The sequence below is a fragment of the Rhipicephalus microplus genome, chromosome 8, assembly GCF_043290135.1.
Source record: "Rhipicephalus microplus isolate Deutch F79 chromosome 8, USDA_Rmic, whole genome shotgun sequence".
NCBI classification, from domain to species: domain Eukaryota; kingdom Metazoa; phylum Arthropoda; class Arachnida; order Ixodida; family Ixodidae; genus Rhipicephalus; species Rhipicephalus microplus.
In genome coordinates, this window is record NC_134707.1 from 78616105 (window position 1) to 78643878 (window position 27774).

A 27774-nucleotide genomic window follows, 5' to 3' on the forward strand; every position below is an offset into this window, starting at 1 on the left:
CCATCGGATGACTTGTGAAGCCTAGGAGAATACGAGGTGGCAGTGGCTTGTCGGGGGAGAACTCAAGAATCACACTGCTGAGTAAATGTGGCTCTGCTGAACCATCTTCACGAAGAAGCCATTCAGTCTGTCTCTTGACTGAGATTACACCGCTGTCTCTTCAAGCAGTTGATCTTTACTGTATTGCACTGGTACTTGTCTAATCTTTCCTAGGTTCCTCACATACAACTGCGGTATGTACGGTGCCACTTCAAGACCAGCAACATGTGTTAACTCAAGAAGTCTGGAGGATGCAGTAACTGTAGAGACACTTACGGAGAAGTTGCCATCTCTGTTGACCCGAAATGACTCCACTTTCTCTTTAGCAGCAGATACTACTTCACTGGCCAGTTTGTTCCCATTGACTTTCCAGAACGAGGCGCTAGGAACTGTCAGCTTGAAAATCACGGGTATCCCCGCCGGTCGGGCTTTCTTGTACGTGACAATTGTGAAAGGCTTGTCTTCTGCTTCTACATCACAGTTCATTTCCGCGGAGTCGATGATTGTTGCATCGCTGTAATCCTCTTTATTATCAGTTCGTGTCTTCTTCGGTGTAACACACTCGTCGTCGGCGTTAGGTGTCGTCAAGGGGCCGTCACAGTCCTCCTCGGGCCCGCGAAACACGGGATTATCTTGGTGTTCGGACGCATTCATCTCTTCGTCTTCATCTGATGGGCGCCGAGAAGAATGGCCGCCACCAGTGGCCGAAGCTTTCGGACGTCGTAGCAGCCTAACATAAGGCTTGCGCCTTGGAGACGTGGTGCCTGGTGAACCGCGAAGGTGGTGGTCGAATCTTGGCAGTAAGATGCAGAAGATGAGTAAGAAAACTTACAAAATTGGCGCAAAAAACAGCAGCGCTAGGAAACTCACGCCCAGTGATTCTTCACTTCGTATTCCTCTCCCGAGCCCAAGATAATAAATTAATGTGAGTCCTAAGTAATACAATGACCGCTAATTGAGAGGTGTTTGTAGTGTGAGTAATTGATATCAAAATTGCAGCCCAGGAATTGTGAAATGAATGTATTCTTGGTCTACAGTGAGTTTCCTGCCGTCCATTTCAGAGCAAAGGTAGGAATGGTGGTCAGGGTGAGACGGATTCAGGTTACTGTTAGCATGAGAAAGGTAGTCATCAAACACGTTTATTGAAGCAAGTCACTATTGAACAGAATAAAAAAATGGCAGCATATCCATGGGGTGAATGATGGAGAGTAGGGCGGAGCGTTCGTCCGTCCATTCGTTCTTGCTTCCGTCCATCCATGCGTCCGTTTGTGACCGTCCATGCGTCCATCCGCCCGTCCGTGCGCGCGTCTGCTCGTGTGTCCGCACATCCATCCGTGCGTCCGTCCCTGCGTTTGTCCATGCATCTGACCCTGCGTCCGTCCATGCATCTGTCTGTGTGTCTGTTCGTCCATCTAGTCAACGCTCCAAGTACCACCATATCGCATCTTTTCTTCATATATTCCGCATATAAAGCACCGCCATGCAGTGGACATTCCAAGGACTAAACGAGAGGCTGCGCACGCACACTTTCTTGCGGCTTGCGCTTCTTGTCTACTTCCCACCTTTAACCACCTCGAGTTCATGGTATATGTTAGTTCACTGTATTCATGGCACTGTGGTCCAACGCTCGCTAACCCTTTCTAAAGACAAAGAGGTAACGCACAGCGAGTATAACCTAGCAACCCTTTCTTGTCAGATAATGCTCAAGTACATGTTAATGGCTGCTAGTTGGGAATGAGAGACAGGAGAATTCGGCTTTTAGTTAATGTGCACGTTGCGAATTTTTTATTGTTCAACAACGCACAGGATAAATCTCCCATTGGCACCACCTTGCAGGTCAGAGCGTAAGACTGGTTACGCCCTGCGACTACAACGAGGGACGAACAGGTGGCGCTTTGAGGAGCTTCACCCCTAATAACAGAATGTAGTTGCATTGGCTAACTACAAATACTTCAGATGATTTAACGATTGGGTGTGCTTGACAGTGGGAAACAAAAGCTGTGTATAATCTACGTCGTACAAGCACTAGCGCAAGTGCACAGCAGAAAACTCTGGGACGCTGTTTTCGCTGGCTCGCGAAAAAATAAACCACACTTTTATTTCTTTTTTCTTTTAAGAAATCAGAGCCACCTTTATTTAATCACCATGACCCTTTGCATTCGCAAGAATATCCCTCGTTCAATTTTGTGCACTTTCCTTCTGGTGAGCCATACCTTCGGCAGAGTAGATGGCGCACGGTAGCGTTTGGTCACTGCCCATTTACAACTGCAAAATACAAAATAGTATTCATTAGTTCTTGCGTCAATATATATCTGCATAACATTGCTATCAAACTGCGCATGTTTTCTAGGCCTAAATACTTGGTCACAATCATTATCATCTACAATAAAACGAAGCACTCTAGGTCATTTCGTTCTTGAAACAGCACATGTACATCGAACCTATATTCGACAAGCGCCAAAGCCAACTTTTCAGCTCTGTGCAGTACAGAATATACATATACCTTTAAAAATCTCAGGTACTTCGAGAGTATCTTATATCTGTATTCCGATAAATCTCGCACGGTGACTTTTTATCTCTGTTCTGCAATACATTCAATCTTGTTGCTTGATGCACAAGATACTTAAACAGGAACAATACCGTGTGGAACAACAACTCTTGTCTGAACACCGCTTCTCAAGCTAATAGCGCTTTCACTAAGAGGCCTGAACTAAGCTAAACACAGTGACCTGTGGAGCGTTCTACTTTACCATAGCCTCTGATGTACGGCTATGCGGCTTGAGTGGTAGAACGTAGAGTAACATAAAAATTACAAGAGTGGTCACTCAGGGCCAAAAAGTGGCGGAACTACTCAACTCCCCCCCCCCCCCCAGCCGTAAGATGGCAAGACATATATCACTGCTTAAAGGAAGCAAGCGTACTAGTTATTCACTACAGTACCTTTTTAGTGCATTATACGTCTACGTGTTTTTGCGTATGTGATAGTGGCCTGAATCCGTCTTTATCATCGGCGATTCTACGGTCGGGCGGGGATCAGGCATGAATGGGATGCGAGAGAAGTGCACATGACGCGACGGCAACGCTGTCATGCTCCATGTTCATGAACACTTGCGGCTATGAAGAAGCACGGTTAGCAGCAGGGAGATGCCATGAAAGCTGTGCGATAACGTGCCCGGCGTGCGTCGTGGTTTTCGATTGTTTCATCTGTCTCTCAGCTTGGCTGCTGCTTGGTACGAACGCCAGCAATGCTAAGTGCGAATTGCATTTTTCATTGAAACCTAAACCTAGCGTTTCTGCAATTGTGTTTTTTTAGCGCAGATATCTTTTTTTGTGCTTTTCATTTCGCGTACTCTTTTCGTGGATTGCTTCACACGAAAGAAAACTACTTAAAATGCTTCGCAGCAAGTTTGCGAAAAAACTCTTTCTTTGCTCAAGAAATTGAGTCACCTTTCGCGTTGTTAGGTTTTTTTTTTTTTTGCTGCTACATAAATTCGAATTCACTGCAAGAGTGAGATTTTGTGAAAAGTGCAACTATGCTAAATGTCGTTGTCTGTGCTGTGCACAAATTTCTTGAAGCTCTAAGGTACTCGGCTGCTGACCCGCAGGGCGCGGGTTCGAATCCCGGCTGCGGCGGCTGCATTTCCGATGGAGGCGGAAATGTTGTAGGCCCGTGTGCTCAGATTTGGGTGCACGTTAAAGAACCCCAGGTGGTCTAAATTTCCGGAGCCCTCCACTACGGCGTCTCTCATAATCATATAGTGGTTTTGGGACGTTAAACCCCACATATCATCATCAAATTTCTTGAAGCTCTAACAAGCGCAATACGAGAAAACTGCTGAATATAGAAAAATGTATGTTAGCTAACGCTAGGACGTAACCTTTGTGTAAGCAATCCTGCCTTGTTAGCAGCTTGTATGACTCCTAAAATTGCTTTGTTTTCGCTGTGGTAACTTCTCGTGATTGCTTTTCGCGAAAAAGCAATGTGAAGTGTGTAGGAAAAAAACCAGTGCGAAGGTGGGAAAGAAAACGTAGCCAACATTTATCTTTTTTTTTCGGTTCATGCCGGAGTCAAGCGCTGAGGCAACTACTGCTGTGTCGCATTCTGTACTGATTTGATTGATTGATATATGGGTTTTAACGTCCCAAAACCAACGTATTATCATGAGAGACTCGTAGTGGAGGGCTCCGGAGATTTCGACCACCTGGGGTTCTATAACGTGCACCCAAATCTGAGCACATCGGCCTACAGCATTTCCACCTCCGTAGGAAATACCCCCGCCAGGACTAGATCCCGCGACCTGTGGGTCAGCAGCCGAGTACCTCAGCCACTAGACCACAGCGGCGGGGATGCATTGTGCACTGTATGTGTAGTTATGTACGTTTATTGAAGTTTTACTCTGCTGAAGTTCTTCTTAAATTGCTATCTAGATGTTTATTTCTTGTGTTTAATTTATAGTCATGATATGGCGGTTGCATTTTCACGTCTCACAGTGCAATGATCCTCTCTTTGTGCCTGCGCTTATCAGACTATAACAAAGGCATGTGCTTACCAAGAATATCACCTGAAAATAAAAGTTTTCGCTTCATAAATGATTCTCATGTTTTAAATAAATTGTGCGCATGGACACACATTGGCATCGTGTACTTGCTGCTCTAGCGGCGCAGCTTGCACGAAGCTCTACGATGCATGCAAACGACACATTATAGAAAAAGTACGGCTTCAGAGACGAGCACGCACGTAGAAGTGGTCTCAAAGGCTGTATAATATTCCTACTCACTGCAAAATGGTCTTCGAGACAGTCTTTTCTGTGGTCTGCCATCTATGAGGTTGCAATGGTTCCCCACACCTATTTGGTGCTCGCAAAGCCAAATAAGCCGCAGGGGTCTATGAAGGTGTCCTCTCTTAACATTTTATATTACTCTATGGGTAGACAGCTTATGCTTACCCAGGAACGATGGGTTGAGACGTTTGCGTATTAATGCAATGGTGTTTAAAAAAACTCTCATCAGCAACTCGGCGTTCAGCAGCATGCGTGTCTTTTATTTGTTTAACAGAGCAATGATTGGCAATCTCTGTCCTAAGCGTAAACACACTTTCGCTGGTAATGCAAATACTACGCATTTTAAATATTCAAAACTCATCATCCCTTGTCAAAACAATACGTTCCGAAGAGCAGGGAAGTCAGAAGTTTTATAAAGTTTGCGAAGAAGAAAGCTTTTTTGACCAAAATCCACCGAAATAAACATGAGCCTCTACGGTGATGCGATATGCTTAAAATTCGTGAAATCTGCCTGACTTCACGTAAATAACAGACTGCAATTCAGTGTAACATTTATGCAAATTCTGCTCAGGTGGGATGGTGATTGAGGTGGGCGGAGCGTAGATTTATTCTTGGGCGGTAAACGAAAACAGAAATCTTGCTAGTAGAAGTGCTGTGTTCACAGATGAGAAATCTCATTGTGTTCCACCCATATCGAAAAAGGCGAAACGTCGTCATCAATCGAAAAACAAAAGGAAACATTCTCAGACAAAAACCTTTCTCGCTTCAGCATTGCATTATAAATGGCCTAAGTCGCTGCTTAGGAGAAGATCGCGTCAATGCACTGTGATCTCCGTCCTAAAATTTTCGTAATTGTAACTAGTTTTTTTAAAAAAGGTGTTTTTCTTCATAATTTCGGGAATCAGGGTCCCCGCTGATGCGTTAAGCAGTGAAATCTCGTTCCTCTCACCTGCCAGCTTCGCTGATTGTGTGAAAGTGAGCCTGGCAGGCCTACAGGATATTAGGATGGCAGGCCTACAGGATGGTTTCATCGGGGTATTTCCAGTGAAGCCCACGTGGCCATGTTACATCAACGGAAAGCAAACAGCCAGACCCGAACTGATTTGAGGTGCTACGAATGTCAGCAGATGGGGGCTTGTGGTAGGGCTAGGCGAAGCGCGTACGTTAAAAGTGGTTGGTTCGTCACCTTTTCGACGTGCACATAAAGTTTCGTAAAATTATTTAGAGGAGAGTCTGGCACTAAGATCGTTCAGCGACCATGGTGGTAATTATGCTCGCTATAGGGAAAACGGTGACGGGCGAGAGCGGAGGGCTGCACGATTTCACAATGAACGATGGCGGGCACACCAGATGGCGCTACCTGCGCAAAAGATTCTTGGGGTGAAATTGGCCTGCTTTGCACATAGCCGCTGGACATTAGTTTCTCTCATTTTAGACAACCGCTTCCACACCACGCCCGACTTTTTATTGCGCTACGTGTTTATTCCGCTAAAAAGAATGTCTTGCAAGTTCTGCGTGGCGCCAAGCGATTGAAAAAATAAAAAGCAAGAGCGCGAAACGCTTCATATCCTGACAGAACTGGCATGCCGCACCGACCTGTTCACTGCCTTAGCTATGTCGTTAAAATAGCGTTGCGTTATTTTGGCGCTGCTTTTACAGTGTTTTATATACTTCATCTGAGTGAAACCACTAGCTCGCATGCATAGATAAACTGACTTTAGAGTGCTGTCTCTCTTGGAGAGAGGTAAATTCTTTGCAGTCATTCATAGTGAGTATATTTGGCCGAGGTGTTTTGCTGATTTTTTGTCTCCCTCCCCCTTCTGCATCCACCTTCATTTTCCCTACTTATAAGAGGTTGGGTGCCCTTCAGCATACAATATTCAAATCATTTGCATTTTCTCGCACTTTTTTTTTTCGAGAAACTTGGACAGGAGATGAGGACGTTGTATCTGGAGGCTATTTTTCACAGTGGACATATTTTCTCATTTTAGCGGTCATTGTCTCTGTGATAAAAAATTACAATTGTTAACTTATTGTCTAGATGCAAAATAAACACGCACAAGAGAAATTTGGTACTATGTGTTCATTTATGACACATTAGTGATCACATACTTCTGAAGCATATTTGTTATCTCATGCTTTCCTATATAATGCTTTAAAAAGTCAAATTACTTGAACCTTTTCAACTTCAAAGGTTTCTGGCACTCCCTTTGGACACTCGTGTCTTATAATGCTCAGAAGTGCATATGCGTGTGCAGAAAAAAAACTGAACAAATTTTGCGGTCAGTTCTTTGCTGCGAATTTCGCTGTCAACTCTATTCAGCTTCATTTAGGTGAAGAACTTCATGACTTCGCGCAAGCTGAAGTAATGCAACTTTGCAGCAGAAGAAATTAAATGCATTCTTCGCAGTTTTCATCACTGTGGCCAGATTTTTACAAAGATGCAGTAAGCCTCCCCTGTCAAATGCATTCACTAAGTCACTGTTCGGTGCCCCGCTGCGGTGGTCTAGTGGCTAAGGTACTCTTCTGCTGACCCGTAGGTTGCGGAATTGAATCCCGGCTGCGGCGGCTGCATTTCCGAATGAGGCGGAAATGTTGTAGGCCCGTGTACTCAGATTCGGAAGACATGGTGAAAAAATGGTATTGTATGATATGGATGCATGGAGAACACAAGTCACAGACCCTAAAATGAAAATCATAACATCCGTGTCATGTAGCATTATGATTAATGGCCATGCTCATGATGCGCCCGCGACGTTTTGCTAGCGCCATACATACCAAGTTTGGTAATATGATACTTGAATTGATGACCACGGTATAATATTGGCACACACATAATAAAATGAGATGCGTGTCATGTAACAACATAACTACACACCACGTCCATGATGTGCTCGCAGCCATTTCGCTTGTTTCACCCGTACCAAAAACGGTATCATGTGACGCGAACGGACGACATGGGTAAATGACGCATCCAAACATAATAACTAGAACATGCGTGTCATGTAACAACAAGACTACATGCCAGGTTCTTTTGCGCTCGCAGCCGTTTCGCTGGCTTCAGATATGCCAAATTTGGTGGATGGATGACGAATGTATGTGAATGGTGCAAACATGATAATCATGAAGTGGGTGCCATGTGAGAACATGACTACATGCCCCAGTCAAGGCGCCAATACATTTCGACGTGACGCGGTGTGCGTGCTCGCCGGCGTTCATTTTATTCCGTCACGTCAGGCGCCGGTCCTGCCATATTCTCGCAGGTGCGCGCCGCGCTGCGTTGCTTTGATGCATACGCGTTTCAGCGCGTCCAGCGTCCCTTCGTCACAAAAAAAGGGAGATGCGGTGTTGTCTGGAAAACACATTGGTACGAAATGCAGCATTTCGCATTTCGCGTTGGTTGCCGTTGGGCCTTGCCGTCAGACGCTGGTCGCACCGGTCACGCCTGGCGTCAGACTATAAAGTGCTGACGTTTTATGATGTGCTCGCGGCCGTTTTGCTAGATTCCCATGTACCATATTTGGTGTTACGTGACGTTAATGAATGAAGAATTATATGACTGCTGCAAACATGATAATCCTGACACGTGTGTCATGTAAGATCATGACAGCGTACAACGCTCATAGTGTGCTCGCAGGGGTTTCGCTAGCTCCACATATACTGAATTGATTCCCGCTGCATGTGGGATATGCCAATTTCTTTGTTTCGCGAAAAAACAGCTTTAAGCCACATAAACACACACGCAGCCAGGAGCAGGCCAGAGATAGGAAGATTAGAGAAATCTGTGTACTACCCATCGATCCCATGCTCGGTGAAGCTCCGCGCGTTGCATCTCCCATCAGAGTGCATCGATGCCTGCTCCTCCACTAGAGTGAATACATCTATCAGTTCCATGGACTGCATGCGGGTTTTACTCTGGCGCGCAGTGGCTCAGTACCTCAATGTAAATGGTTGGAGTCCCGAGGAACTCAACACCCTGGCAAAACCTACCGGAGCAAGCAGGGACATGAGCTCTACAGCTTGGCGAAGATGCTGCAGGCACCATAAAAGTGGAGGCAGTAGTAGAAAAAGTGGCAGCACCCAGCACAGTAAAAACTTTTACACCCAAAAGGGTGTAAAAAGGGTGTTTTCACAAGGAAGCACCTTTTGGAACACCCTTTAACACCCATAAATGATCGATTGAAAACAAAAGCACCCATTTGTTTGGGTGCTTGCCTCGATAGCACCCTAAATAGGCTCTAAGGGTGCTTCTGTGCCTGAGAAGGGTGTAGATGACGATTCATCAGATGAAATATGCAGGATAAGAAGAACACATAATTATAATATTTGGGATTTTACGTCTCAAAAACCACGATATGATTATGAGGGTCCTCGTAGTGGAAAGCTCTAGAGATTTAGACCATTTGGTGTTCTTTAATGGGCACTGATATCGCACAATGGACAGGCTTCTACCTTTTCGACTCCATCTGAATTCGACTTCCACGGCCGGCATCGAACCCGCGACCTTCGAATTGGCAGCCGAGCAGCGTAGCTACTGCACGAATATGTGGGCCTTGCGTTAAATTATGGCCTAGACTTAGAATGTGTAAAGGTTCTCTCCAAATACAGCAGAATGCCAGCAGAAGCCAATCGCGTTTCATCTATAATGGCAATTAACTGCAATCCACGTTACGAAAGCTCACCTTAGCGTTGGTTATAAGCTACATGTTTGCTGTCGATTATATACAGGAACATAATGTTCACCCGAGTATGGGTGTGTGTGCGTGAGCCTGCGCATGTGTTCGCGTGTAAGTGCGATTGTGTGTACACCCGTGCACGTGTGCGTGCGCGTCTATGTGCGAGTCCGTGCTTGTGTTAAGCGTGCCTGTGCACATGTGTACGCCCATGCATGCGTGCGTTTACGGTCGCGTGTGTGTGTTGCCGTATGTGTGTATACGTGTGTGCGCCTGTGAATAAGTATGCGTGTGTATCAGCCCATGCGCCCTCAAATTTCGTGTATGTGTGCGGGGGGGGGCACTGCTTCTTAATGTTTAAGGTCCCACACCTGTTCAGACTGGAAGTCTATATGGGAGGTGGCTTAAGGAATGGCGGTGGTCAACGCACTGTACACGGACTATTCAGTACATGGAAAACAGCTGCACATTTTCGTACCTCATCACTGCTTACGAACTTGCTGTGGTAGCTGATTAGGTCCGCTGAGGCGCTTGTACGCTCGAAAACGTGGGTTATAACCAATTCACACGGAAAGCTGTCACTGCACTTATGCACAACCATCGTTTATATTAACAACGTTTAACAACAACGTGCCCTGCCTTTGCTACAGGTGCTTAGCTAGCTCATTGGGTAACCACATGGAATTATGTGCTGATCATGTGGTGAGCAAAAAGTTTGTTATAACAACCTCGGCACGTTTCGTGGTACGTGACAAGCCTTCTAAACATCCGCGACTGTGGATTAATTTGTTTCAGCTTCAACTACGCATTCAGTGTTTGCGGCACCATACGCGGAATTGCCAGACACAGACAATGCGAAAAGAAATTCCTCTGGAAAAAGGTGTAGCGATGCTCTCCCGCTAATGCCACCGAGGACGAAATAATTATTGTTCCTGGCCATTCCATGGTGCACTTTGTTTTCCGCAAGTTTTCCTTCACTAGTTTTCGCCCACTGCAATCGCATTCCGTCAAAATACTCAAAGAACCCGAGGCTGGTAAATAACCTGCGTCGCTGTGCGACTGGCTGGAAGGAGAGTTGCCATTTACAAGGAGTCATTCTTGAAGCGCAATTCGATTGCCTTCCGCGTCGAACGGCTGTCCGCCGTATGCGCCATAGCGTTTGCCTTTCGGCGCTGTCTTGGTGGGTTTCCCGCTTCTCCCCTCCCCCCGCTCACCCCGGCCAGCGTTGCTCCCACAACGGCGGCGTAGATAAGCGAATAGTGGCGTCACCGAACACCTGCATCAACAGCTGCGGCGCCGCCGCTGGTGCCTCCTCTTTCTCTCTCTCAACGTTGCTCTCTCTGTCACATCGCCTTTCAAATGCGTTGCGTTGGTCTGGGGTCTTGGTCGCTGTGTGTGTTCTAGCGAACAGGCGCATATTCAATCGTGGTCACGCATGACACCGTGTTCGAAATGACGCTCGGATTAAGGAATATTCATGGAGTGGCGGCAATGGACAACGTGGGCCTGTTTACGGTGAGTGTACTGTTTTCGTAGGTAGTAATCATGCAGTGCTAGCTGGGCGCCTGCAGCAGCTCTGCCGAAGTAGGCTGTCAGCCATTTACAACAGCATGCGTTCGCGGGCCTGTTGCAGATGCCCGATTAAACGTGTGACTTAACGAGTTCACACTGCTATGCGCGATGTTGTGTAAGTGCCTGCATCACTCATACAGTGAGTTATGTGATCACTTAACAAGGGCGGTATTAGTTGCTGATTGCACATTGTCATTACACTGCACAAAGTGATTGATATTGTTTTAAGATGTGCTTTGGGCTACATCGTACTAACATTTCTATTAACACTCGAATGTGCAACGTGCTTCTGTAGGTGTAAGCGTAAAAAAAGAAAGAAAAAGAAAAAAAGTATGTACAGAGGCGCACTGTAGGAAATGGCTTTTTTTTGCTTAAAGACGGTATAGTTGGAGGTGCTGATATGCCGCGATGCTCCCAGCACGTGGGCCTCGGTCTTTTAAGCTATTTAGGACAAGTGTCACCAGCAACAGGGAAATATCTAGCAGACTTCCAAAGGCGCGTTGTTGTGGCCATCGCCGTGCGTTGTTTTCCCTCGTTTCTGTTTGCTGTTTTCGTGCTTTGCCTTCATCTGCGATAACGTTCGGCGTTATAACAGAATCGAGAGAGTATACGTGACTGTGGGAGCTATGTGCAGTAGCTCTAGCATAAGCCATGGCTGCTGCAACGTAGACGGCGTCCGCGCTCGTTGGTGTCGTTCGAGCGCTCCTACTTGCTTGATTGTGTTTAACTGAGTATTTAGGCACGGGTTACGTTTGTAAATCCCGTGGTCAATAATCGCTAATAGCATGCCCCTGATTGCCATCAGAGGATGGGCTTGGTTGTCGAAATATGCCAGATGCTTTTTCTGAAAGCAAGCTTTGAAGAATTTTTTAAAGAAATACTTTCATACGTGCTAGGCAGTGCCTATGGCAGGCCCGCAACTCTTTCAAAACTGGACGAGCTATCACATTTTTTATCAAATTACAATGAATTAAGATGATTGAATTATAGATGACGAATTTCTGTGCTAGATTAGGTGCACGAAACACATGTTCGCAGCCCTACGTCTAGAAAGTAGGCAAATAGGAAGCACAGCGTCAAATTTGGATTAGATTCCATTGACGGAGCGTCTTGTGAGGGTAGAAAGAACGAGAAAATTGTTCATTTTTGATGACCTTATAGAGGCAGTCAGAATTGCACTAATTGGTGACTTGTAACAATTCCTCAGATTGTTAGAGGCGTGATTAAAGTCAGTAAATCTTTTACTTTTTTTTTGCAGACCTCTTCGCTAGTGCCACGCCCAAGATCATTTGTTCTGATGTAAAAGAGAAAGCAGAGATGTCTTCACTGTTTGTACATGAAGAGGTAAGTTTCTTGTGCGTTTTGATTAATGCTACATGTTCTGAACGTTGCACTATAAGAATTGTTTTTCACACTGGCTCACTACTCTAGAAGGAATTTGATTCTTAGGTGAGTTCAGGCTTTCGTAAGTGCCATTTTTGAGCTGTAGTCTTACACTTCACCTCATTTCAGGAGTTTGCTGTATGATGGAAAACTCTTATCTTTATCATACGAAATTATTAGAATGTATGGGTTGTATGCTTCGAGTTCAGTGTAATGTCAACACACGCCATTTCGAAGGATACACACTACACATTCTTTATATATGGTGCTGCCAGAACAGCACGAACATCCTTTTATGAGAAGTCATATTTGCTCTTAATACAGGATGAGAGGGTGCCGCTGACGTCCTGCGTAGTCTACCCCGGCCCCAGCCTAGAGCAAGCTTACTTCCTGAACCTCCACATGGATAACCGAAAAATCTTCCGTGTCAGTAATGACGAAGAAGGAGTGACAGCACTGATGAGTTGATTTTTTTATTTTCAACATTGTCTACGGCCGCAAGGCCTTTAACAACCACCGTGATTGAGCGGCTTTTTCTCGGCGTGAGTTTGGAGTTTATCATAGAAGTTGTTCAGGCAGTACGACGCTGAAAATTTTAGTGTCGCAATGCCTGAACAACGTTTTCTAGTGTGGTCTTGGTAGATGAACAAATATTGTTGTTTATGTAGGTTATTTTGCTTAAATATAGCTGGACCATTCCAAGCCAAACGTCCCAGCCACTTTGGCGACCATCTGAATTGTATTTGAAAAAAAAAATGTGCTGACTTACTGCGTTGAAAACAGTGAACTGCTAGAATATTTCAGCGAGAAGAAAAACTTTTGTTCATGTGGCTGGCTTTTAACTTCTTGGCATAATGCCGTCTGTGTGCTGTTTGTGAAAAATTTCGTTTTAAAACTACCGCTTATTTTTTCTAAAGCAAATTCGGTCTACCTGTTAAGTAAATGTGCTTCTGTAAGGTATTTGAAGCTCAATAATAATAGTGCAATTTGTTTGCCACAGTCGCTTCTAAGAATAAAGCCAAAATGGGTTATGTTTGCATTTTTATTGCAATATTGCACTTTGTATGAATATCTGAGCAGTGAATACTTACTCCACAGAAGGTATATTTTGAGGAAAAAATATCTTTAGACCTCTCAAGCTGCTCAAATATACGAGGAAATATCACGACTTTCACAAAATAGTGATTTTTGTCCGTATTGAGATGCAATTTGCTCCATGCTGTGTTACAATGAAAACTCATCATTATACCTGAATTGTAAGAAAATGAAATTCTTTCTGTAATAAAAATCTTATCGCAAAAAGGACACGAAAGAGCGCTGTCAACTGAATTTTATTGAAGGTGCTACGAGCGTTTTTATACTGAGCACAAGACCAGGGCTCATCTGCAACAACACATGTGTGACCATGACAAAATAATTTTAACCGAGAAAAGAATACTCTTTTTCGGAAAGGATAAGTGAAGATGTACTGATGCATTGATCCTTGGCCTTCCTGATAAAGAGTTCTAAAATCTCTCATTTTTTCTGCTTGCTTTTTTTCAAAAACCGTGTTTTATGAAACCTAGGACTACACTTACATTCTTTACGGTGTCCGGCCATGAGACTACTATAGCCCTTCTTAACATTTAAAGCATGCTGTCTTGCTTGATTATTGAAACATTGCCCAGTTTGTCCTATGTTTACTTTTCCACGTGTTAGCGGTATCTCATACACATCAGATTGGCATTCAGTAAACCTATTCTAGTGACGAATGGTGCAAGATTGACTATTCCTGTTGCTGTAAGTAAATGCACTTTTGAAAGCTTGCGAGGGGGGAAAGCAACAATGTCATATCTGCTGGCTCTTTTCCTAAAATTGTGAGACACCTTATGTACGTAGTACCGTGTAACATGCAATGGTGATTGGTCCTTCTCTTTTTTTTTGGTCCTCTTTCTTTTAACTTTACTTTCTGCAGGAGGGTTTCGCAAACAAGTGTGATGATGCTGTTGGGGTATTGGCTGGTGCTATCAGCCCAGGAGTGCTAAGAATGTTCTGACTTTTGATAGTGGGCATTCAAAATTAGTAGAAAGAGGAATTGATACCACATGTATTGAGGCCACGCTTCAGAAGTCATGTAAGCACAAGGGTGAGGTCAGGCTTAAAAACCAGATTAAAAGACTAAAAGATGCTGGGTATCCCAACAGAATCATCACACCCGTTTGCAAAACCCTTCTGCAGAAAGTAAAGATGAAGAAGACAGGACCAACAAAAAACAATGACCGAAACCTTTGCATGTTTTACCACATCACGTGTCTCACGAATAAAAAATAGCCAGCAGATGTGATATTAGCGTGTTGTTTTCCACCCCTTGCAAGCTTTCAAAAGTGTGTGTACTAAACAGCAACAGGAATAGTCCATCTTGCCCCATTCGTCACGAGAATAGGTTTACTTAAAGCCAATTTAACGTTTGTAGAAGTATGTTTTATCAGGTAAACCAATGATCAGTGCATCACTACACGTTCACTTATCCTTTCCGAGACGGAGTATTCTTTTCACAGTTAAGATTATTTTGTAGTGCTCACACGTGTCGTCGCGCAAGAACACGGTTCTTGTACTCTATATAAAAGTGCTCGTAGCACATTCATTAAATTCAGTTGACAGTCGGTGCTCTTTCTTGTCCTTTCTGTTTCTTCCTAAAGTTGTCGCGCTGTGACTAGCACACAACCACGATGAACCAACTCGCCCAAATTAAGCACTTGTTACGTAACACGTAGACCGAGTTTCGTATAGAAAGAAGGAGTGGTGCTTTTAAAATAAATTTTTTCACATACAACACCTAGACGGCATTCCAGGAAGTTCAGAAGGCAACCACGTGACCAAATATTTTTCCTTTCCCAAATATTCCAGGAGTTCACTATTTTCAATGCAGCACGAGTTTTTCGAATACATTTGAGATAGTTGCCAAAATGGCTCGGACATTTGGCATAAAGTGACCCAGCTGTGTCATTAGCAATAATTATGCATTACCTCGTTTGTTTTTTGTGTGTCCTGACTCAGTTTTGTGCTCGTTTTTAGCTCATTGTGTTTCTGATCATTGTATTGGTTTCTTAAGTATTCGCTAAAGTTATATGTGCGAAAACCCGTGTATGTTTGCATGTACATCATTTCTCATAAACAATTGTTACACATCCAGGAATACAAAGCTTAAACCACTGTGATTGTATATATTTAAAAACACTATCCATATATATTTTTGTGTGCATCACTTCTTGGGAAAGATTGTGTACATGAAGGCGTATATAGTGAAATCATGGCATGGTGATTGTATATATTTGAAAGAATCATAAGTATATATTTGCCTGTATTGCATTCCTTTTAACCGATTGTGTACATGAAGGAGTATTAAACTGGAAACCAGTGGGATTGTAGATACTTGAAAGAATTATAGGGATATAATAGCGTGTATTTCATTTGTAGTCTCTATGTATTTGAAGCAGTATACTAAACTGAAATTAGTATAATTGTATGTTGCAAAGAATTGTCAATAAAGTGAAACTGAAAAAATATAATAAACATTTCAGGTGTTGCATGTGTAGTGTACGTATACGTGAACGTATATCTGGTGAAAAAGTTGTGTGGCAGAAGAAAAGTTTATGTTTTATTTGCCTATTAAATAAACGCAATATGCAAGGGCAGCAAGGCTTCATTTTCTGTAACGCGCCTTATGCATATACTGTGAAGTATATATAGATCCAGCACAAGTTCATACACGATTGTACGCGTTTATATTTTTGCCCACATGCAATGAATGGAGCTCGACAGGGGGCGCACCATCGATAATCAGGACCACTTTCTTCAAGTAGTGTGTAATCAGTGCATGTTGATATCCATTAGTGCAGTCTAAAAGAATACTGCCACCCCTGCCATGGGCACTCAAGACCCTTGTGCACCCTTCTCGCACCCTTCTCAGAGGGTGCTAAAAAACAAAAGGACATCGAAGGCACCCTTCCTTAAGGGTGTTTTTGTAACACCCTACAGTTTTTTTACATGTACACCCTATTCTAAGGGTGCAGGGTAAAGCACCCTTTTTGGAAGGTGCTCAATTAACACCCTTAGGGTGTCGTCCATGGGACAACCTCATTTACACCCTTCTGGGTGTAAAAAGTTTTACTGTGTGAGAGCGTGGGTGCGTGCCTCGAGGCACCCTATCTCCCATAGATACAAGCGCCAGAGTTCCCTCTAGTGTATATTAGGAAATTCTACGAATGCCACCCTGGCGGAGGTACTGTTATGAACGCAGTACGCGTTGGACAGTGCTATCTCACGCTCCTGGCCGGCCTTCCTCTAAGAGAGAGGGAGAATTAACTTTAATGAAGGTCCTGAAGGGGAATGTGGCACCCCTTACGGGGGCCAGCCCGGTGGCTCCGCCCATGGGGGAACTGGGAGTCGGAGCTCGCCAGCCACCTTTTGGGCCTTCTTGACGGCCTGGTGTTGAAGGGCCCTGTCGGGGCTCCTGAGGTGGTTGAACCAGTCGTCCTCGGTGGCAGGGGACTCGAAGCTAGCGTTTAGCACGGGACACTGCCACAGCATGTGACTTAAATCGCACCTTGAATTTTGGCATTGGGGGCATTCTAGCCTTATACTTGGTAGGTATTTGCTGCAGATATAGGGGCTGGGGTAACTGTGCGTTTGCAGCAGTCGAAGCGTTAATTGTTGTGCTTTATTTAGTGCTGAGTGAAGTGAGGGTAATTCCTTTCTAAGTAACTTATAGTGCGAGCAAATTTCATGATATGATAGGAGTGGCTCCCGGTGCGTGTTGGTGTCTCCGGCCAGTGAACCGGACCGGGACCCCCCGCGGCACGTAAGGTTACGCTAGACTCGTCCGTTGGAGCCACTGGGCGCGTCCCACAGAGACGCTGGACATGTCCTAATGGCGGTGGTGCACCCTCCTCCTCGAGTGTCTCGGCGCACCTGGCGTCGGCGGCTTGCTCCTCTACGTTTTGTACATGCGTTGTAAATATAAACGTTTTGTTCTCTTCTGGTTGCTTTTTGCCTTGCCACTGCCTGTATGCTTCCAGCTGAGGGTTGGCCCTCGCAACGCTCTACCCAAGAGACCGGTAGTGCCTCTCTCGTAACAGTATAATATTCACGTTTATGTCCTCTGAGCACTGACATATATGCTCTAAAGTACATGCATGCTTTACTTAAGCAAGAGAAAACCATTTAAACGTCAGTGTTGTCGATTTGCCTGTCCATAAGCCCGCACTGGTCACAAAACTACTACTACGCTTAAATAGACTCGCTGATCCACCTTGTAACGCCTGTCTGAAAGCCGAAAAAATGAATCATATCGCTACTCACTCAGGCTTTTTCCATGAAAATGATTCCCACATGTCATGAGATCAGCGGAATTCTTTTAAACTACTTTTCTGGCAAAGAAACATTAAGTATACTTTGCGTGATTACATGTAGAAAAAATTACTGTATTTCACATAACTGCAAGAAATCCTATGGTGTACGTCACCAGAGGTATACTGCAATATCATTGAGGAATTGAAGCCAGCGGCACATCTAAACAAAGACGGTGACTGAATCGCAGCATAGCGAGCAACGGAACATTGTTTGTACTGAAGATTTCGTGAGCATGAGTGACATATCATACTATTTATTTTTGAGCATTCTTCAAGGATCTATTTGAGGTGGCCTGGATAATCAAATAACTTCACACTGTTCACACCAATATTGAAGCATGAATTTAATGAAACATTGGTTGCGCCATCTTATAGACTTGCTCCTTTTGGTGATACATGCGACGAATCCGCAACATTCTTTTCTGGGGTACATTTTTTTCTAAAATCTGTGATAAGCAGCAGAACGCTAATATTTTCTACACAGACGGGTTACATATTTAGTCAGATGCATCTTAAGCTGAACCAATTAGACTAACTCGTAAGGAACTATCTCATTAAACTTTGTGTAACTTCATCGCTCCAAATTCGTATAATTATACTTGCTTTAAGCCTAGTTCACACTGATACTTCCGCTTTCTACAGCGACCGAAATTCCCCTGCCGCCGAAACGCAGCGTGGTTCGCACTAGACGCGCCCCGCGCCTGCGAATGAGTCATCTACCACGGGGCGAACGTGGTATGAATGCGCTGTCACCCGGTGGTTGTCGCGGTTCGCAAACGCCACTACGCTCTCCGGTGGTGTATACTTTGACGATTCTCGTACGCAAAAAGCAAGAAAAGACTGTACTGCTTACTTTGCTGGCAAGTGGCTGTCTTGTAATGCACGAAGAGCAGAAAAGCCACCGACGCCAGCGGCGTTGGTGGGATCGTTTTGCTCTGCAAGACCGCAACAAGCTCGGTCACGCCAACAGCAAGCTCGGTCACTTCTTTCACGAAATACGGATGCGAAGTAGGCACAGAGTAGCTTAAAATCCCGTTGGTTTCAACAGTCAGTTACGTGCACTGCGGCATAACAAGTGAGTAGGGCTTGGCGGCCATTTTTCGAAATTCCTTGACTAGCGCTCCTATTGGTCCGCAGTGACCGATTCGGCGGCAAACGCCGCAAAAATCGGTCCGAGAGCGATCGGCGCGGAGAGGGCCCTTTCGGCGGATCTCGGCGCCGCCGAACCGGATTTGGAGCACTTTCGGCGGCCGGAATGCTCAGTGTGAACGCGGCCTTATTGCGTTAATAGAGTAAATGCGAAAAAATCCTACAGTATACAGCAGCAAGCATTTGTTCGCGTAGTGTGCATAAGCGTATTTTTTAACTGTGGCTAAAGTTAGCTGGGCAACCTATATTAACTTGGCATGCAGCTTTAACGTAGAGTAAGCAGGATGTGTACTACTACAGACAATATAAATGATATTGTCCCCGTTTCAATGCTAGGACAAAATTAAGTAGGGGTACTAATTCATCTGTTTAACGATGAGCACGAAAGAACTACATAGCCTAGTTGACAAGTTCAAAGCACTCAAGTTATAGACATTTCAGTTTTGATTTATTACATTGTTTGAATTTCTCCATGTCAAGTCGGTCAACATGCTTATATAGGTCCGAATATGCTGCGTCACAACAAGTGAAACAAAAATCAAACACTAATGTAAATAAAGGACTCCTCAAAGATTAAATATAGTGTGAACAGACCACGCAATCACTCAAACACACATACACACACCGAGGGTGTGTGTTTGTGAGTGTGTGTGTGTGTTTAATTTTTTGAAATGTACCCGCTAGCTCAACAACAAGTTCTTTCAAATAAAAGACGTAGCTATTATTGCAATAGATGACCACGTGGTGAACGAAAGCAATTGAACTTGGGGAGGTGTTTAGACTAAGCGTACAAACTCGAAAGGATCAACAACAACAAAAAAACGTGGCTGATCGCTTTCTTTGGGAATATATTTAACACGAAAGGGAAACGCGTCTCCTCAAAAGTAGTTGAGCATTTATTGAGCGTTACTTCAGCACAAAGGCGAACGAATGAATGCTGCAGAAACAAACTGCTATGTTACGTGAAGAACGCCGATAAGCTCGAGACTTGCTGCACGCACCCCAAGCAGAACGCAAGCACGAGATCGCCACACACATGACGAGTGCGGACAAACAACTGTCGAAGCTCGACATTCGAAGCACGCTGCTCAAACAGAAAGAAACACGCGCCCAACGAACGCCCAGGTATACACCTGGACGAGTGCGAACTGCCACAGTTCTTACATGTTCGTGCGTGAGAAGTGCGTTCCTTTCCTAAACGCAGCTGCGCTGGCGAGCGAAAAGCCATTGGTGTTCACTTCAAAGCAACCTTTCGGTGGAAGCACAAGTTTAATCAGCAGAGATACGAGGCATCCCATTACTGAGATAAGTGCTTGCGCAAGTGAGCGACCACACCTGGAAACGCGAGCCATCAGGTTATAGAATAGTTTGCCTACATACATAACTACTTGTAATAACGAAGATAACTTCCTATCACTTCTTCGGAACCACCTATGTGTTTCTCAAACATGACCTCTTTGTACAGTAGTAACCTTACCATATTTGCATCATGTAATTATGTCATTTTCATCCTGAAACTAGCGATTTACACATTACTTATGTATACCGTTCCTTTATCATGAGGATTTCTTTTAGATACCGCATGAGTAACCTTTGTATAAATGCATATTTTTTTACTTTCCAGATGTTTTTTTTAAGTTCACGTGCAATTTTCTTGTTGATACACCAAATTGTCAGCTTCGAATTGAACATTCTAGTATATATTTATTCTGTGTATGCTCTTCCCTCAACAATCTCCGTTGGGATTGGCAGTATGTCTGAAATAAATAAATAATTATATATATGTTAACTTTGTATTTTATCTCAAAGCATTGCCTGAAGGTAGCACTGTCTATGTTTATTTGTGTGTATAGTTTGGTCCAGCGATCAGCTACTGAAATATTTACTGAATATCTTCCTGTAGCCGCTGGAAAAGGTCGATTTCGAGCATGCTTTTCATGCTTTGCTTGTGCCTGCAGGTATCGCGCATTTAATGACGCAGCAGCGTATGACAGAACAGTAGAATCGAGAGTAGTATGTGCACGAGCTAAATAAATATTTTAACATGAGCGGATGGTAAGTGTTATTTGCCACACACATGTTCTTGTTAAGAATGCCCATTGGCAAACAGGCTCATGGAAATGTCACGCAGCTGTGTATAGGAAACAAGTTATTTGCTACACTGCTACACAGCTTTAACTGCTACAAATATAATGCCCTCTTGAAGTGCTGCACATTTTCTGCAAAATCTTGCTATCTTGGCAAGAGACACCTTGTAAAGAGCTTCCACAACATCAGCATTCATATGGCTTGCCAAGTAACATTTGGCCGAACCTACTATTTTTGACCCTTCGTTTTGCAGTAGACTTCCTAGAATGTAAACACTGCTGCGGTGTGTGTGTGTGACATTCTTATCTATTGATTCTGGCATGTTAAACCTCACACTTCCATTTTCTCTTGCAGCAATGGGATGCTTCGCACATGCCTGCGGTGACATGCCGCTGTGCTAGCTTGATGGGAAGACCAGTCTTGCGCAACTCGATTCCTTCCCAATTCAAGAAGTTGCCCTTCTCTCTGCAATGATGACACAGACTGCCTTACGCTGCGAATTTACGATTGTTTTTCCACAAAAGACGCACAGAACCTTTAATGCATTATGCCACTCGGTTAGTGTTGGCTGTGGTGTGGCGAAGTCTACTTCTACGTGTGCCGACACGTCACCTCGAAGAAAAAACAATAAAGCACTTCTTTTCCTTTCGATTTCGTCCACTTTTTGTGCTACAAGCACCCAAGCAGCACTCTGCCAAGGAGTTCTCGCCATGAGTAAAGTGTGTGACAAGCATACTCGAGATAAATATTAATTTCCCCAAGGAGTAACTAGAAGCATGTGCAGCGGGAGTAACGGTCGAGACTAGCCGTTGGTCTTAAGGGAGCAACTGGTGGGAGTAATGGTTGGTCCACAGGGAGCAACTGAAGGAAGTAACTGTTCATCCTCCAAAGGAGGAACTGAAGGGAGAGCAATGGTCCATTGCTCTGCAGTTACACCTTTTAGAGAAGTAATGGGAATGGCAATGCCATTGCTCCGTGTAGGATCAACCCCTGTACTCCCATTGCTCCCTTTTGGCTTACAGTGTACGATGCATGTGCTGTGTTGTTATGTCACAAAGAGAATGCTTGATCTGGAAGGCGCTTGTTTTTCATCAACCTCAGCGTTTTCGTCATATAGTGATATGGCGGACATCGCTCAACTTTTAAATGTTTCGCCCCTAAAAACTGCATCGGTATACTTCGACACGGGTGGACAGCTCTCCTCAGCTTGCCACTTAATGGCATCGTCAAGAACAATGGCAGCACATTCATAACGCAAAGCAGCGTTGACCACATAAAACTGCTAGCTGCGACAGTGAAAAACCACCATTAACATTTCACTCACCCTTTACGTGAGGTGTTCGGTGCTACTACTGCTAAAGCTCAAGCTATTGATAGTCTTATGCTAATGTTACTGATGGCAGTAAGACTTCTCAATTGATTTCGTCCCTCTAACGGAGCATCTTCAACAGTTAACCTGCTATGGTGCCCTGTCACCGTACACTGCAGCGCCCTGGGGCAAAGTGGAATAAACGTGTTTTCAGTCATTCATTCACGAGTTAACGCACGTGATTGCCTCAATTTTTTCGTTTATGTGACAAAACATTTAGTCTCCAAGATGATTGATTGATATGTGGAGTTTAGCGTCCCAAAACCACCATATGATTATGAGAGACGCAGTAGTGGAGGACTCCGGAAATTTCGACCTCCTGTGGTTCTTTAACGTGCACCCAAATCTGAGTACACGGGCCTACAACATTTCCGCCTCCATCGGAAATGCAGCCGCCGCAGCCGGGATTCGAACCCGCGACGTGCGGGTCAGCAGCCGAATACCTTAGCCACTAGACCACCGCGGCGGGGCGGTCTCCAAGGTGAGAATTCGTGGAGCGTAAAACCTTGAAGTTTCGGCAGTACGACTTGGCGCTAAAGTTCACTCACATCGAGCCTGCACAAATTGGTCTTCTAGGTAGTCCTCACCGAGGTCCTGGTCTTGAAATGCTGCAGAATACAGGCGTAACAAATAAATATATCGGATATGAAGGTAACGCATGCCACCATTCTCATGAAATGACAGGCAATATACTCAAAGAGAACAATGGCAATTCAACACCTTACTTTATCCAGTCCAATAAATGTAAAAGAGACTATTTTCACGTACTTTGTGTTGGACGTTCAATGTTTTTAAAGAATGTTCACCTCATGTGCTAAACATTGTGACAACTAACGCGTGCAAATAAAAGTGTGGGAGGGCACGATGTGGACAAACAAAATCGGCAGATCCTACGCACAGTGGGAAATGAGGACTACGAACGCGAATCAGGAAGGTCCATGTGTGCTTTAAAATCAGCACATAGTTAGGAAGCGGATGTACATTATGCCGAACATCACTTCCATGTCATGATTATCCTGTTAACGCCTGGAATTTGTGTTTGTGGTCCATTCACGTCACGCAATACCAAATTTCATATATGTGAAACAAGCGAAGCGGTCGAAAGCACGCTATGAGCTTTGCATGTTGTTAAGTTTTACATGACAAACATGTAATGATTATCATGTTTGCATGTGTTATATAACTTCGCCTTGTGTTTACGCCGCGTCAAACCAAATTTGGAATATTTGGAGCTGGCAAAACAGCCGTGAGCGCGCTTTTGGCGTAGCTTATAGTCGTGTTTTATATGACACGCATATCGTAATTAGCCTGTTTGGACGTAATATTTAAATTCGCAACCCATGCACGTCCCGTAATGTCAAACTTAGTATTCGTGACGCTAGCGAAACTGCCACAAGCGTCTCATGAGCTTAGCATGTAGTGATGTTTTACATGACACGCATGTCATGATTATTATGTTTGCACGTGTCATCTAGGTTCTTTGCACGTCACATAATGCCGAATTTTGTATAAGTGACGCTAGCGGAAGGATCACGAGCGTATCATGAGCATGCTATGTTCTCATGTTTTTATGTGACACGCATCTTATGAATATCATGTGTAATACCATGAATACCATGCGTAATACTAAATTTGGTATATGGGAAGCTAGTGATAGAATTGTAGGAGCACCATGAGCGTGGAATGTAGTCATGATTTACGTGACATGCGTGACATGATTTCCACGTAAGGGTATGCCACTTATGTTCGCCATGCACTCATGTCATGCTTTCACGAGGTCGTGACGACGACGAAAGGGATAGACTGTACGTTGAATATTAGACATGTTTATTCAGCCGAACTTGTGGCCACACAAGAGGAACTTGTGATTACAGCAAGGCACTGGCACTGATATCAACGAATCGAGCGTCGGCCGTCGACCAACCGACAAGCGGCGAAGCGTGTCGGCATTTATATACTTGCCACCGAACATTCCAGCGTTATTGCTAGCGGCGACGTAGGTTCCAGAATAAACTGAAATGCTCACAAAGTGGGTGTAATCTAAACAAAATGATCTACTGCAGTCCTGAAGGTTCTCGAATACTGTTGGTGTGGTTTGCACTGAGAATTGGGTACAGGGTAATGGGCTGATCAGAAAACTCGAGGAAGAAGCGTGCCAATACCACACCAGTTTTGCAATATGTCATGTGAACAAACCCACCACATGAGCAGAAAGACCATGAATTGTAAATCGTGACGTTCAAGATATAAATATCAAGATTTTCATGTTATGACTATTCAGTTATGCTCGTCATACACTCATGTTATGGCATACCAATTTTCGTAAAGATACCATTATCCAAACGGCCAGGAGAGCTAAATGTCATAGGCGGCTAGATTGATAGACTGATAGATAGATAGATAGATAGATAGATAGATAGATAGATAGATAGATAGATAGATAGATAGATAGATAGATAGATAGATAGATAGATAGATAGATAGATAGATAGATAGATAGATACGTTCATAGTCGCTGAAGTTCGCTAAGAAATGCATCGCATTTAATACTGCGTTGGCCATGCAACGCCAATATCGCCGTCCTGATCTCGAGCACCGCCCAGACGCGGCCGACTATGTGTCCGCCGACACCCAACGCGGCAAGCTGTCTCCTTGCTGTGCATGGCCACCGCCTGCTCTAAAGCGACGCCAACAGCCACGGTTACCGCCGGAAGACTACAAAATTTATCCTGCAACCCCCAGGGTTCATTACACCTAGCCGATCTTGGACCAGCCCGCCTCTCTGAAGCCTTATGCCGCACTGCCGGATTTCACTCACCCGCAGTCTTTAACACCGACCAGATGCGCATTCACCCGACCAACAACACTATCACTGTCAGGGCGCCTGACGTCGTAAGAACAATTGAGATCGTAAGCGCTCGGCGACTGGGCCAACATTTCGTCTTAACCATCGCTGGTCATACCCTACCCAAGCATGTCCGCTACTTTGCTTTCACGCTGTTGATATTTCCCTTCAGAGAACGGGTAGAGGCGTGCTTCAATTGCAGACAAACTGGTCATAAGACCGAAGCCGAAACGAGATAACTGCCATCGTTGTGGCGAAAGCCACCCTCAACCTGCTGACAGCAAAGAACTTAATTGCCCGACGTAATGCGTCGTTTGTTTAGGCGGCCACCTAACCGGCAGTCGCAACTGTAAATACCGATTCCTGTTAAGGAAGCTTCCAGAAAACGACAACAGCGCCGACAAAGCAACTCAGGACCTTTCCGACTCCCAGACAGAGGGTACTACTACCGACAATAAGAATTATCAAGAATCATTCCCGCTGCTTGGGGGAAGGAGCACTAGTGATACCAGACCTGACAACGGTGCGCGCTCCCGATCGCCGTCAAAGACCCGGGTTAAAGGTGGGAAGTAGATCACGAAGCGCAAGCCGTAATAAAGTGCGCGTGTGTCTCCACTCGTTCAGTCCTTAGAATGTCCGCCGGATTGCAGTGCTTCTATGTGAGGAATATATGATGAAAACATGCGAGATGGTGGTACTTGGAGTGTTCAATAGGTGGGCGAACGGACACACAGACAGATGCATGGACAGATGCACGCATGGCTTCACGGACGGTTGGACACATGCACAGACGCAGGAGCGGATGCATGGACGAAAACAGGGACGGAGGCACAGATGAACGTGCGTAAGCACGAACAGACGCACGCACGGACGGGCGGATGGACGCACGGGCGGCCACTCAGACGCATGCATGGATGGACGGAAGGAAAAACGAATGGATGGACGGATGCTTCGCCCCACTATCCATCATTCACTCCGTGGATATGCTGCCATTTTGTTTCGGTTGGCCGCTCGTAGATGCTTGGGATGCTTCCTCCAGTGGTGATGCGCTCGAGTGAGTGAGAGAATTTTATTTTTATCCAAAGGCAGCGGAGATTTTACGGGACGGAGGCCCCGCTATCTCAGCCAGGTTTCTCCGCCTAAGATGGTGCCCGGGGGTGGAGTCTCTCGGCAATGTCCAGGCCCTCTGGATGGCCAAGAGTGTGTTGTCGAGTTCCGCGCTGCGCGTGACAGCCTGCCAGGAGGTGTGGTCCGGTAGTTGTGACCCTGAGGTAAAGGGGCACAAAAGCATGTGTTCGAAATTATAGTACTCGTGATGACAGTGCGGACAGTGGGGTGAAAAATCCGGGTTGAGTCTGTGCAGTATGGTTGGGGTGATGTACCTGGAGGATTGTTCGTTTTCTGTGGCCTTTGGTTCCTTTGATGAAGTCGTAGCATACGCACTTGGCGTCTCCGCAGTGTTGTTGGGCCCCTCTGGTGACGTTGTGGGAGATGAAAACGATGCGGTGTCCCCAGTCAGCGCAGAAACATCGTTGTCACTCGTTCTGCTTGGTGACGCGGCATCAACGCCGTTGGCGTCTTCTGACTTGGCGTCATGAAATTCTGTGTCGGTTGCGCTATCGTCATCCCAATAATCTGGAGTTTTCTCTTGCAGTGGTTTGGTTTTCCGTTGCAAAACTTCCATACGCCTGGAGGTTCTAACTTGGGTCGTTGTGTTCGAAGGAGGCTCTCCGAGTTCTGGGAATTCTTTCAACGACTGGGAGGTGATGTGTTGGTGAGGCGTGACTGCAAGGCGCTGTGTCTGCGTATGGCATGGGATGGAAGCTATCTTTCGTCGCGTGGTCCCCATTACAGCGCTCGCACTTGGACACACAATCCTCAGATGTATGGCCGAAGTTGCCACATTATTAACAGAAGGGTGCTGTGCAAGTAGCCCAAACATGACCTCTTTGCTGCAGCACGCGCACACTCTCCGCATACCGCGATGCTCAAGCATCACGCGGTGATTTTGAATCGAGAGGATGTTAGGGGTGGGCTTGGCCATCTCGATTCGGATGACGCGAGTACCAGTAAACGTTGATTGATGCCATTGCAGGGTAACAAAGGTGATGCCCCTCACTTTTGAGTATGGTTGAAGAGCTGAAATAACTGCGTCATCTGACACGTATGGCGGGAGGCGAAACCATACTGATATGCACACTAGGGGCTCTGACTTCTTCAACTTGTACATTGTGACATTGTAACTTGAAACCAGGGTTTACCATCAACTTGTTTGCTTGTGCCGCAGACTGAGCCGCACCTAGGAACTTCGAAGCTCCGAGGTGTTGCAGGAACAGCACCCCTTCACTCCCCATGACGTTTTTGAAGCCATCGATTATCTTTTCGACGGATGCCGTGTCCTACGGGACAGTGAAGTTGAAGCAGTGCGCCTTGAGGGAAGATGCAGGCCTTGACGCCATCCTCACTACTCCCGGTGGGGGCCCAT

The 27774-nt window shown here is 45.1% G+C and overlaps 1 protein-coding gene across 2 annotated transcripts in view; it reads right to left on the reverse strand.

The window, feature by feature from the left end:
• Nucleotides 1-2133: 2133 nt before the first annotated feature.
• The window catches only part of LOC119185496 (uncharacterized), a 92887-nt gene continuing 67246 nt past the window's right edge, over nucleotides 2134-27774 (reverse strand). For both annotated transcript variants that reach the window (XR_012885368.1, XM_075870636.1), the window contains 2 exons: nucleotides 22993-23052; nucleotides 2134-2304 (listed from right to left, as the gene is read on the reverse strand). Coding sequence is in view for 1 of the 2 variants with exons in the window: in XM_075870636.1 (XP_075726751.1) it covers nucleotides 2288-2304; nucleotides 22993-23052 (77 nt within the window). In the remaining variant the exon portion in view is untranslated. The remainder of the gene's footprint in view (nucleotides 2305-22992; nucleotides 23053-27774) is intronic.